Raw genomic sequence first — 13845 nt, 5'->3', positions numbered from 1 at the left:
AATTTGTCATACTAAAAGAGCCAGACTTGGTTCCTTGCACTGAGCGCGATTTCAGGTTCCGTATTGGTGATGAGAATTTCTTAATATGAAGATCTTATCGGTATCAGAAGATAACGATAAGATCTTCACATTAAGAAATCAATCGACTATATCAAATATTCATAATCGCAAGTTTGAAAGTTCAATATAGCTTTTAACTATCTTTAATATATCATTTGTATGAATTAATTTATATGTTTGTTTTAAATTAAACTCTGTTCTCAGTCTGATCGCCGTAATGGCTGACTCATACACGGTCAGGACATGGAATTCGCAAGGATTGCCGCGCGATGCAATATCCACAGAGAATGGCATTTTGGTGACAAGAGCCGGGCGATGGCCTCTCACCATCGATCCACAGGAACAGGTATATATTTATTTTATTATTATTATGTAATGCGAACAGCAGCGCAAATGCAAATGAAACGGAAGAATATGCGCTTCCTGCTCTTACACGGCTGATAACACAGCATAGGTAGGTACAGAAATCGGATCCCTATAAACGCACAGAGATTTATTAAATGGTAAAGGATGGAGAATGTTCTGGATTTAACTTAACCTCGATTTAGTAGATATCATGATATCATGTTTATTTTTCTTTCGGATTAGTAAAGCAGACAAAACATCACCTCCCTAAAATAAATATGTAATTATGATATTCTTCTTGAGAAATGTACTTAGTGTAGGAGTACTTTCTGATCAGGTTTCATAAAACAATTCTGAGAAAAGTAAGTAAGCAATAACTTCAGTTGTTATTGTTATTATTCTACTGCTACGCTTTCTATTCTTAGATTCGACGTCAACAAGCTTCTACATGACATTTGATAATTAGAAGATTATTATAGATATTTATATGAGAATAAAATCTTCAATAGTTTTATAAATTTATGTGTTATCGCAGGCTAATAGATGGATACGAAATATGGAGAAAGACAATGGGTTAATGATAACAAAACTGATTGATGCGGGCTACATTCGAGTCCTGGAGAATTGCATTCGGCTCGGTTGGCCGATGCTTATTGAGGACCTCGGGGAGTCGCTTGATGCTACCTTAGCACCTGTGCTTCTGAAGCAAACTTTCTTACAGGTGACGTGAATATAAAAGACGTATTATAAAATTATTATAATGTGGAGCTATCATATAGATCGCGTATTAATACGCACTTTTATAATAACGGCACTTAAAAAAACCTCTATCTATACTTATATGATAGATAATAGATGGAGCATTTAGCTTAAATATTAAAGCATTTTCTAACTAAATAATATTACTTTTTACTCAAAAACCTTTTATTTAAAACGAATTGAAATTGAAATTTGTTTTAATATAATATAATATTTTTTTCCAATTACTTTTGTAAAATTAAGTGCCCGAAATATTTTTTCATCTTTCAAACATTAGCTTTTTTGATAGCAGTTTAAATAATAATTTGTAAACAATTATCCAACAGGCTGGCAGACTGCTTATTCATTTGGGAGACAGTGATATAGAATATGATACGAATTTCCGTCTGTACCTCACGACGAAGCTAGCGAACCCACACTACTTGCCGGAAATCTGCATTCAAGTGACCCTCGTCAACTTTACAGTCACGTTGTCTGGTCTCGAAGACCAATTACTGGCGTTAGTACCTACGTTTATTGTTACTGTTTACATTTTCCGAAATTTAAATTGTATTTCTATAGAAACTTATTATGCAAGTAGTTTGTCATCTCCGAATATAAGTATGATTCCCTTATTGTACTTACATAAAGAAACAAGTCTGTAGGTATGGGTAGACAAATCTGTACACAAATGTATCGGTACCGATCGGCGCAGGTAAGGAATAACGTAGGCTACTTTTATTAGTCAGAAAGTCCGTAATTTACGCGAACGAAGCCGCAGGCATCAGCTAGTATTTCAATATGATCTGTTCACTACTACTACCCTTAGGGCCAACTCACACCGAAAGAGCGGCGAAAGGCAGCGGAGCGCAGCGACCCGCTCGGTAGAGAAGGCGCGAGGATTCCCGTGACTGCTCGAGAAGTCGCTGGAATGCGCGAGAAGTCGCGGGACACCGCGCGCCATCTCGAGCCCGCACGCGATGAATTCACGGGTCGTTCTATGCGCAGTTCACTTTCAATAAAACTCGAGGAAACTTGTGTTTATGCAGTGAAAATGAGTATTTTGGATTTAATTATTATTGCACATATAAATAATTATTATTGCGAGGGGCGGGATATTGCCAGCGGCCGCTCGTGACTGCTCGAGCATTCTCGGGAATTCCCGAGAATGCTCGCGCAGGCGCACGGCTCCGTTTATGGAATTCGCCGGAATTCCTGCGGCTCCGCGGGCATCCGCGCGCCTCGTTCGAGTTTCTCATGCGATAATAGTATTTATAATAATAAAAATTAAGTTAAAATTCTCATGACACTGAAACTGCGCTCCGCTTCGCTGCCCTTCGCCGCTCTTTCGGTGTGAGTTGGCCCTTAGTGTAAGCACCCTTGTTGTCACACAGGTATGTATACATGTCAGTTTCTAAGTCTGCATAACTTCTGTTCACGTAATTTATGAAATGATTTTCTTGCATTATTAACAAGTCTAGTTAATATAAAAAGATGCTATTTATTTTGTTGCTAGTGATGTAGTGAGACTAGAGCGCCCAGACCTTGAAATATTGCGATCGGAACTGATTGTTCGCATCAACACTGACAAAGCATCACTGCTTGAGATCGAAGACAAAATCCTGAGATTGCTTTACGCTTCTACTGGGAACATTTTGGATGACGAGGAACTGATTGAAACACTCAACGAGAGTAAAGTAAGGCCATATCATTATTATTTAACTTTTGTATCCCTGCACCCCCCCCCCCCCACCCACCTATATTAGGTACGTCAAGTTCAGTGTGGTTCAACGGTAAGTGAGACATATTATGACGGCTATCGAAATTCTCGGCGTAGAATTGCATATGCCAACAGGTGAAAAGCGAGTGTTATGTGTGCAAATCTGTTACTCACATGTCACTCGCTAGTAAGACGTTTGTATATTGTTGTTCATATCGTATCGCACGCTTTTTTATCCCCGAAAGGGTAGGAAAAAGTAGTACGTTATGTAATGCTACCGCTGCTTTGTGTTATAAGTCGCACGTAATAGGGGATGAGCATATTGCCAATACTAAACACAATTTTTGCCTGACCCCGAATCGAACCCGAGATTTCTTGCCTGGCAGTGCCACTTGCTAACACTAGACCAACGAAGCACTAGTCAATATCAAGTGGTGACTTTTAAGGGATCGTGAGAGTAAGAAGTAGAAGGTCAGTTTAGCTAGAATTACAATTTGGTAGTAATAGGAATACTCAGCATAAACTTGCCTTAGGTACCTACCTGTGCATTCTCGGAACAGTTTCTATGACCCGTTTTCATCTGGTCGATATTTGGCTTTACAAAACTAGAATATGTAGGTATATCTATGATGCTGTTAACTTCCCTTCCCAAACTTCCACCCTTTGATAAATAAATGCAAATAGGTACTTAGCCTGGATTCCCAGGGGAGTAAATTAATTTAGTAATTGACTGACTTTTTTTCTAGTGTCTTTGTATCGCTTAGTTATCATCACAGTATAAACGATAAACACTACATTCTTCTTAATCACTCGACTTATTTCTTTGGATATTAGCTTTTACAATAGGTAAATAATTGAAGGGCACTTCATTCGACATGCAAGGTCAGGGCTGCATGGAATGTAGGGCCGTTGCGTTCCGAGTGTTTCATCTAACCACGCTATTCACTTCGGTAGCAAGGTTATTGTATTGTATTCATTTATTGACAGGTACAAATAAATAGATGTATTAGATTTCATTAATATTTTATTTTCGTCTCTTCTTGTACTTTGAGTTTTATGAGGTAAAAAGTACAAGGGGAGCGGTGCAATTCCATCGTTTAAAATGAAAACGAGTCATTAGATAGTTACACTAGAATGTGTAGTGCCATTGTAGGAAACACTAGCAACTACTTATTCATAATTTCAGTAATTTGTTAACCTTTAACTAGTGACGTGAAAAATTTATAACACTATAGGTGACGTGTCGTCTCACAGGCTACCACTTTTAATGTAGATTTTTTCGGAAACTATAATTGGAATGTTTTGAAACTATATGTGTATTATACCAGTAGTATGTAATAAAAGACATATTAATGAATTTATACGTTTTTATTTATATATTTATATTTAAAAAATAGGAACAAATAATAGTGAGGGCATTTCAGACGTTTTCGAAGTGAGATCTTTATTTTACTTTAATTTTTATTTTAGGGAAGTGCATTATTCTAAGAATTGGTAATGTGCGCGACGCCTGTGAGGCTACACGTCACTAGTTAAAGGTTAAGAAAACGGGATTAATGTGAGACACCTGACACATGATCGAAAGTTATTTTAAAAGGAAAAGTTTAATAAATCATTCGCAGATCGAGACGAGGCAGTTAATTGTTAAAATCATAATACAGTTATACCAATTTCTTGACTATTTTTTTTTTATTGAACTCCTAAAATGTTTGAATATCAGGATAGGCCAGTTAACAAAATTGATGCACTTTGCCAGTTACAATGTTAACTGCCATTAGAAATTAGGTAACAATTGAACCCACGCCGAGCTCAGGAAATGCATCCTGATTCCGAGACAAAGATATTTTCATGTAATTCGCTTTGTCACGCAACTTGCATCCTATCAATTGTTCGCAAATATTAATGACTTGAACTTTTTTAGGAAACTGCTGAAATAATTAACGCTCGTCTTGAAGAGACTGAAGCTACGGAGATAAGCATATCGGCGGCGCGCGAAAAGTATAGAACCGTAGCGACAAGAGGAGCCGTCTTATATTTCGCTGTAGCACAGTTAGCAGATATCGATCCCATGTACCAATTCTCATTGAAGTACTTTAACCAGGCGAGTATTCTTTTATTTCACATGTCTGTCTTTGCCACTTGTTGCTAAAATAGTATTCCGAAACGTGAGTTCAAGGCTTCATTGAGAGATACAGAACTGAATGAAACTTGTTGCCTGTAAACCCTTTAAATATCACCTGTTAAGTTACCCATGGCAACAAATCCGGCAGGTTACACCTGCTACATTCTGTTGCCAAGATTATTTTCAATCATATCAAAGGCAAATAAAGCTATATACGGGGTGGCTGGTGAGATACCTTCAATACTTATGGAGAGTACTCGGTACTCGATTCTCGTTAACTTGATAGAAAAAAAATAGGTGCTTAATTTTTATCGAAATGTCTCTAAAAATTTGTGAAATTTGGATAGGTCTCGATGTAGGTAGGCAACAGCTGTAAAGTGTAGGTAACTATGTATTCTGTGTTGATAGCGCGCTGCGCGAGTCCAAGTAATCCGCAGTTAAATAAATAAATACTGGACTCTCGGTGTACTGTGTACGAAGATTACTAAGAAGTTATTTAATATTTCATTTTTATGTTATTTTATTTCATCATTATATGTTCGCATACTATCACGTCCTCAAATATTGAAGGTATCTCACCAGTCACCCCGTATATGCTAAGTTCACAGTTATACGTAGCTACGTATCCCACTGTTAATATACCTATACGAAAACATAGTTATTGTTACTTTACAGATATTCAATCAAGTTATAGAGAAAGCCGAAAAATGTGACATTCTCGAAACCCGATTGGAAATTCTCCGCAACGATATAACATTGTCTGTGTATCGCAATGTCTCCAGGGGTCTATTTGAACGACACAAATTAGTTTTTAGTTTCCTCCTAAACACAGCTGTGTACTTAAATGCAGACATTATCACACCAGAACAGTGGAACTTTATCCTACGTGGAGCTGCTGGTTCGGTTGTGGTTAGTAAAACATTATAATTTATAAGTTGCCCTAATCGACGCTTTGATTTATTCGCTTTATTATAACTAGATAGTTTGTAACTGCGGTTGTGCCTATTAGTAATGGTACATATTACAGCGATTGACGCAAAATTTTAGGCGAAAATTTCACTCTTGGTATTTACGTACTTCTTTGAAAATTGTTTCATCCCTACCTTTAAAATACATTACAACCAGAAAACGCTTTGGTTTAAACGTAACTTTTTGCAGCATTACTGCAACACGGCTTAAAATATTGTATATAACTTCGAGGTGTGGAGTAAAATCCTACTAATTTAATTTCTATATGCACTCCCAGGTACCACCCAAAAAGCCACCAATCGAAGCGATGACTGAGCTCATGTGGTTAGCCATCAACCACTTAAATGAAACTAATCCTCGATTTGCAGGAATAGTTGACGATTGCTTTAAGAGAATTTATATTTCGATTGGAAATTTCTCTACGGTAAGTAACCAATTCGAGTCGTAAAGATCCTTAAAAATGCTGGATAGGCACGGAGAGGTACATTTTTAAAATCTGGCGGAAGGTGTCTGGTGATGGAAATGATAAATATTAATAAGGTACAGTCGCCGAAGATGACCTGATTCCTAAGTTAGCCCACTTTAAAAAACTACAGAAAAGATCATCTGAAACATTTCAAACTTTTACTACTACTTTTAATTTCAGACGATATTTGACTTGATCATATCATGTCAAGACGAAACCCGTTTTACAAAACTAGGTTTTGAAATTAGGTTTATTAGACATCTTATTATTATTGAAATTAAACCATTTTCGTAAAACATAAGAACGTTTCTACTTTAACATATGCGAGTTTTCTAGTTTTGAACGCTGACCATCATATTTCAATCAGGAGTCACACAATCTGCTATAAGACTATGATCTATGTAATATTCAGCATGCCAGATCCCCATCCTGGGACCTAGGCCAAGAAAAGCAGGAACTAACAGGATTTGACTAACTGGTGTAACATCAGACAACATCACGCCACTCGGAGATTCAATAGGTCTTAGCGAATGAATGGCTGAACAGACTTCAATGCCCTACCGCTAACCTCAACGTTTTCGACCCGAGTACTTCTCGAAGATTACTACTAACTAGTACAGATGCCGTCTGTATGACGCAGGTGCTCTCAGGTCATAATTGTATTTCGGGAAATTTCTGGAGGTCTAGGTATGTAGGGAGCCAGACATTTGGTGCTATCACTGCGTCTCTTGTGAGAAGGATACAGTGTGGCATGCGCTAATAGAATGCTTAGCACAGGTCAAGCAAGGCCGTGCTCTCATTTACAAGTACGGTGGATACCTGACACTACCGACTGTTTTCTAGAAAACAGTCGATAGAAGTCATGTCGTGGAAGGACACAGACCGTGAAAAGAGAAGAGCAGATAGCACCTCCTAGGAAAAAGCTCTACTCAACCAAACTCCTAAGAAAGCAGAAAATACTCTTTCGTACCCTCTCTATGAGTACCTACTTCCCGGCCGATCCATTTAATCATCTGCGTGAATTAGAGCCGCGTTGCTAGTATGTGATATAAATGATTTAAAATCGCTTAGTGTACGCCTACTATTATTATTAATTATAATTTGGTCTGAGCAATAGAAACTGTGTTCAGCCTCGTCTCCGCTAGGAACATTTGTCGAGCGACATGTGTCCCCAGAGACATCGGGCGATGTCGGACGATGTCGGGCGACGTCGGACGACATCGCCGCGACATTGTTGACTGTGCGACAAGGAACAGTTTCAACAATGTCGCGGCGACGTCTCCTGGGACACACGTCGCTTGACAAATGTTCCTAGTGGGGACGAGGTTTTAGGGTCATTAGGGTGTCTGGCTTTATTTTAATTATTAATATGGTATTTTTAGGACATTCAAATTGACAAGACGAATTTTGTGGCGCCATTGGTAAACTGGGATGCTAGGCTGACAGCATTTGAAAAACTAATGTTATTAAAGTGCCTTAAAGAAGAGAAACTAGTTTTTGCGATTGCTGAATATGTGGCTTCTAACCTGGGAGCAGTGTTCATAGAAAGTCCCACTGTTCAACTAAATACCCTGTACGTATGCAATGCTGAGTTCAGTTATTTAATTATTGGAATCTATGAGCACCTTTCATTTTAGTTATTTAATAGTAGAGGTAAACAACGTTTGAACATTTAGACATTTATTTAATTTAAAACGTGTTTCTTGCATTAACATAAAAGTAACAATTGGTGAGTATACATATAGTTATATACAATCAAGTATGTAGCATAAATATACCTACAATTTATATAATAATAATTAAATAATATTCGACTGCACCGCTTTGTTTTGAACAGAAACGATGCATTATCACAATATGTTTAGGTACAACAAATTAAAGAAATGAACAAAAATACATAAAAATGAGTATTTACTATAACTCAATTTATAATTAATTATAAATATATTTCTATTCAATGTTATCAGTATCGTGCTTTCGTAGGAGCTAAAAAGCTTGAATAGGAAAATTTCAAAATATTTTACTCAGATGTCAACTTAAGTTGACTACAGTCGGCAACATCTAGATGTGAACTAGATGTTAAATTAAATCGATGAATCATACCGTAGGTTAGCCACCCAAAAGCACTGAGATACATCGATAACATATCGCACACAACGCCAAGCAAATCTCAACAACAATGCAATCTATCGCTTGCGCAGATATCTGTGCCTTATTACATACAAAATGCATTCGTTTAACGCACATACCAAAGATAGTTTGACAAATAAATTGAAACATCGCAAGTACATTTCAGAATAGATCAGTCCGTAGTATAGTTTAAGCTCATATTTTAGTAGTGGTCCACACTTCGTACTTTAGTTATTTTCGAATAGGACGTACATGTTCCAGCCAAAGTGATTGTACCGAACAATATTAATTTGTGAGGATGATTGAACCAGATGAAGTTTAGGTCGAGTTGACTAACAGCCAAAACTAACAACAACCGATCTCACTCCCAAAGCTTTGTGAAGGTCGATTTTTAAGATTAGTTCTGAGTGTCATCTAAAAATCCAGATCGATCCAGAGATTTAGGATTAAGATCGAGATCGGTCATTACTTTCAGCTGATAGTCGGTTCGCATAGCATATAAGATTTTAAAATATTTATTTTCGTTCTTAGTACCTAAACGAGATATTTTTTAAAGATTTAATTGTATGTAGTTTATCTTGTCTTTTTTTTCATTTTATATTCACTTTGGCTGTATACATTCGACATTAAACGTAAAGGGAAAGAAGAGAATGATCTTAAAAACAAGCAACATTTGGAAAGTACCTAAGCTCTCATCACTATTGGTACCAACAATACAGTAACCGTATTGGTGTCCCTATATCTGGCAATTTGTACGCACCCAGTCTTAACGAAATCCTACCTATCTAACCAAATTAAAACACACAGATTAAACTCTACGGCATTTGTAAAAATCAACAGAAACATATTATATGGCAAAATAGCACATAGGTACTTGTGTAAATATAATATATGTGAACAGCGCGTGATACGAATGCAACAACCACCTATATTTACCTTTCGTCTTTTGGCCCCCCTATTCACACGAAGGATGGCGGGACAAAAGACAAAAGGTAAATATTTCATCTAACAACAGAGACGCTATGCAGTAAATCACGTACAATAATATACATTTACTTTATTATAATAATACCTAGTAATGAAACTCTTACTTAATAACACCCATTTAAACTAATCTTATAAAATTTTAAACGTGATCAAGAAGCATTTTGTTAATCAAATTCGAAAGGGGCACTGCTGCACGGGAAGTGCTTTTTAATATCTACGATATTTTTGATACGAAGTGAAATAGTACGAGTTACTATAATATTGAAGTTTCACACTGAACTATTTAGTTCATTAACCCCTATACACAAAGATAAGTTATTTCACTACAGTGCCTACCTACTGAGTATAGTATCGTTAATAAAACTAGTGAATACACATAGCTACAAATATTTGTCTTCGAGAAATAGGTATATAGGTATAACTGTAGTGGATATGTGTACTTTTTTAATCCTTACTCGTAATTTTCTTCTCACGCATTATTTGCGTGCTAAACTTAAATCACATCTATTCGTAAAAAATATTAATTTAGTGCAAATAACCAACTGCCGTATTGCAGACTTCCACCTCATTTGTTACATCTTATGTTAATTATAAAATGTACCCATATTGTTCCACCTACCTAACGAACCCTGCCTACGCTCTTAAATTCATACTTTATAGTTTATAACTAAGTTTGAAACTTAATATAATCTAATATAGTAAATCGAAACTACTACAACGAACTATAACATTAATAAACTTATGACAATTGCAACATTTAAAGCGAAAATTTAGACAAAGGAAATGAACTGCTAGGTATGAAACACATAAACATACAATAGCTCTATTATAATTTAATTAGATTTAATTTGTCATGAAATTTATCATAACTCGAAGTCTCGAATAAATAACATTTGTAACGCGACATCTCGATTATGGTTTGTGTAGAACGCATGCGAGCAACTCTAGTGGCATCGCCACATCACTATTCCACTTCCCCGCCACTGACCGCTCGACGCTTGCGTAGAAGGTCGTAGCCCGCGACGCACGCGCCCACAATGCGTACCGCGAATTTTTAAGTTTTACCAGTCAATCGTGGGTTGAAGTTTCTTTCACACCCCTGAGAACAAGCTCTACCATATCGACGTAGCGTCTATTGTCCATTACACACTGTAGTTTAATAGTTGACTTTACAACACTGCACAGCATCATGTGACCTAAGTCTCTTTGTTGAAATAGTCAATTGGAAATAATCAAGGTTTCTCCCAAAGCAGGTAATATTTTATAACTGACCATAGCAAACTCATTCCCCAATTTATTCTAAAAACTATTTTAGTTTTGTACAGAAGTCTCAACTTAGTTGCGACTGGCACCTGCCTTAGATTTAGACGAGGAGCCTTTTGATCGCCTATTTCAGACAATTATGCTGGGATCCCACGCATATTTTACCGATGTTCCTGTTGAAAGGTTATTTAGAGTGTGCAAGTCTTCAGGTGCAATGTCAAAGTTGAGAGAAATGTTCTGCTTGATGTGCAAGGGATTAGTGGACTTTGGAATAACCGCTACATCTTGTTGTAGAGCCCACCTTAATAAAAGTTGAGCATTAGTCACCTCTAGTTTCCGAGCTATAGCTGTTACCTCTGGATGGGTTAGCAAATCATCATTCTTTAGTGATTTTCCTCCAAGTGAACAATATGCTTGCAAAACAATATCATTTGCCTTGCAGTAATCGAGAAGTTCCATTTGATAGTAGAACGGATGCCACTCGACCTTTGCAAAAAATAAAATTAAAATTAGTGATTTGTATGACATTAATTTATTCCTTATCATATTTATGAACACTTACCTGGTTTACAGCTGGAACCACACCGTGGTTTCGCTCCATAAGTAACTTCAGGTGGTACTTAGTAAAGTTGGAAACACCAATAGCATTGACAAGACCATTATCATAAAGCTCAACCATGCTGGCCCAAGTTGTAAGCCGTAGTTCTGCATTCCTCTTATCATTCACGGCTAATTTTTGTGTTCCAGGGAAATGTATCAGATATAAATCTGCAAAATCTAAACCTAAATTCTCCAGCGAGTGTTTGTATGCTCTCGATATGGCTTCTGATCCACCATGTTCAGCAGGAGCTGTAATATATTTTAACAATCTATAGACAACCATAAATAAGAACATAATGCAATAGAGAGAAATCATGTCAATATTTATAAAATAACAAATTAAAATAGGTATGAATACCATGAAGCAAATACAAAGAGATGTCATATCTGGACTTCCCTTTAACATGATATATGTGACACTGTACAGTGAGTACAGTATGTTACAAACCACCACTGTACATTCCATCTAGCCGTCCCATACTACAAAAATTTTACCAATAATTTTAATATGCCATAATTATTCTGAGTACTAATAACCTATCACCTTTTTACTTATAATATCATAGGACAGAGCCGTTTTTTTGTATCACAGTGCTCAATCATATCTTTGTACTTGATTCATGATGAATACTTACATAACTTAGTAGTTATGAAAATATCGTCCCTCTCCAATCCATGTTTGGGAAGTAGGGTTTTAAATGCTTCCCTTAAACTGGTTTCATTACGATACACTGCAGCAGTATCTATTTAACACCAAAATTTATTAGGTTCCTAGTTTATTTTAAATAGTAATAAAAAAATATATAATTAAGTTATACAGTTTTAATGAGCTCTATTCTACAAATCAAGCCCTTTCAATTGATATCCAATATCCATAGTGGAGGTAGTTGTGAAATAAATAGATTGTATTATGATCATCAAGCTTAAGAGATAAGACCAAATATCCGATAGCTCCATTGTTAGGAAGGGATAAAATTCCAATTACTAAATTTAACCCAAACAAACAAATGTGGCAAGCTAAATAAAACTGTTTAATAAGTAAAGTTGGCAAACTTACCAAACATACGATATCCCGCTGATAGGGCTTGATCAACTACAGTCATGATAACTTCAGGGCTACGGATGCGGTAGGTTCCCACTAAAGACAACAAGAACAAAAAATGAAGTGTATGCTTTATTTAATTTAGTCTGCTGGAGAGGTATTTAAGATTAAAATTTGCAAACTAGAGCAATGCATAAAACAGTAGCTTTACATTTGCATACAGTCTATTTTAAATTTAATATAACCATTGTATCATTTTATATTTGTACCTACAAAATTAAGCTGTCGCACTTGTGTTAGACACGTTCGTATTTCTTTAACTATTGATTTCTTAATATAAAGTAAAATATAACTTACGCCCCACTGCAGGCATTTGCGTTCCATTATTTAATGTTATTTTTGTGCTCGTTATGTTAGAATCTAATGCTGCTGCCATTTTAATGGTGATTAAGTTTCAATTTACATAACACGATACAAGACAACAAAAAAAGTTAGAACTTTATCAAAAACTTTTCTCAAAGTTTACTTCTCGTAAACACAAAAGAAATTGATGACGAAAGCACAACTTAAGAAATCGACTCTACGATATAGGAATATACCGCAGATTACAACATTTAAGTTACTGTAAAATTATTTATCTACAACACCACAGGTGAAGGTAGGATTATTTCGCCCCTCACCAACGCACCGATCTAAACCGAATACTGATGGAAAGTGAAACGCTGTTGCCAGTTCGGGCTTAGTGTCGAACTGTCGAATTGACGTAATAGGTGACAGGTAGAACTCGAGACAGAAAGTGTCATATAAATGTCATCTAAATGCCACTGTGACGTTTCGTACAGTGTCGCCAATATGAATTTTCTTAAATTCTACCAGTCGTTATAATAAATCCATGTTTCGTACCGTAATCCGGTTACCAGACACGGAAGTTTCGCGAGGTATCTTTTTCTGATTTGGAGGGAGGAAACGCCCGTCATCATCCCTTGTAGGTACAAAGCGTGATATTTTGATAAGGTTCTTTCGAAGTTTGTTTTTTACAATGGCTCATCGGTTACTTTTTGTTTTAAACATTTTAAGAGAGAAAACCGCTTTACATCCGGCCAAAAACGGTAATAAATTTCACGGTGTAGATCTACAGGTTTGTGGTAACTAACTTACCCTACTTACCTTACCTATTTACATTTACACCTACAAGTATTTGTAGGTATAAGTAGGTTTGTATTGTAAATGTTAAAATATTGTATGCTGGACATGCTTAATATTTTTACACAAGTACCTAGCTGGCTGATTAATGTTGGTAAATGCAAAGGATCATGGGTAATTTAGTATGGAAATGGAAATAGACGGACACACGTCTTATGGGCAGACGTGCTCCATCGTAGGCCGCATCATCACTTACCATC

At 36.4% G+C, this 13845-nt stretch overlaps 2 protein-coding genes across 2 annotated transcripts in view; one reads left to right on the top strand and one right to left on the bottom strand.

Moving 5' to 3' along the window:
- Positions 1-13845, top strand: part of LOC118269503 (dynein axonemal heavy chain 6) — a 66794-nt gene that overhangs the window by 45016 nt on the left and 7933 nt on the right. Inside the window, exons 51-58 of the mRNA XM_035584674.2 lie at positions 265-406; positions 941-1126; positions 1491-1663; positions 2660-2840; positions 4785-4964; positions 5661-5894; positions 6232-6378; positions 7803-7993. Coding sequence (XP_035440567.2) covers positions 265-406; positions 941-1126; positions 1491-1663; positions 2660-2840; positions 4785-4964; positions 5661-5894; positions 6232-6378; positions 7803-7993 — 1434 coding nt within the window. The remainder of the gene's footprint in view (positions 1-264; positions 407-940; positions 1127-1490; positions 1664-2659; positions 2841-4784; positions 4965-5660; positions 5895-6231; positions 6379-7802; positions 7994-13845) is intronic.
- LOC118269583 (uncharacterized oxidoreductase YtbE) lies at positions 8084-13201 on the bottom strand. Its single transcript, XM_035584794.2, has 5 exons — positions 12800-13201; positions 12458-12538; positions 12036-12143; positions 11363-11649; positions 8084-11286 (listed from the first exon to the last, which is right to left on the bottom strand). The coding sequence occupies exons 1-5, from the start codon at positions 12876-12878 to the stop codon at positions 10930-10932; spliced, it is 912 nt and encodes a 303-aa protein (XP_035440687.1). The 5' UTR covers positions 12879-13201; the 3' UTR covers positions 8084-10929.

Source organism: Spodoptera frugiperda, chromosome 25, assembly GCF_023101765.2.
Source record: "Spodoptera frugiperda isolate SF20-4 chromosome 25, AGI-APGP_CSIRO_Sfru_2.0, whole genome shotgun sequence".
Taxonomy (NCBI): Eukaryota; Metazoa; Arthropoda; class Insecta; order Lepidoptera; family Noctuidae; genus Spodoptera; species Spodoptera frugiperda.
This window is presented reverse-complemented; position numbering and strand designations above follow the sequence as displayed.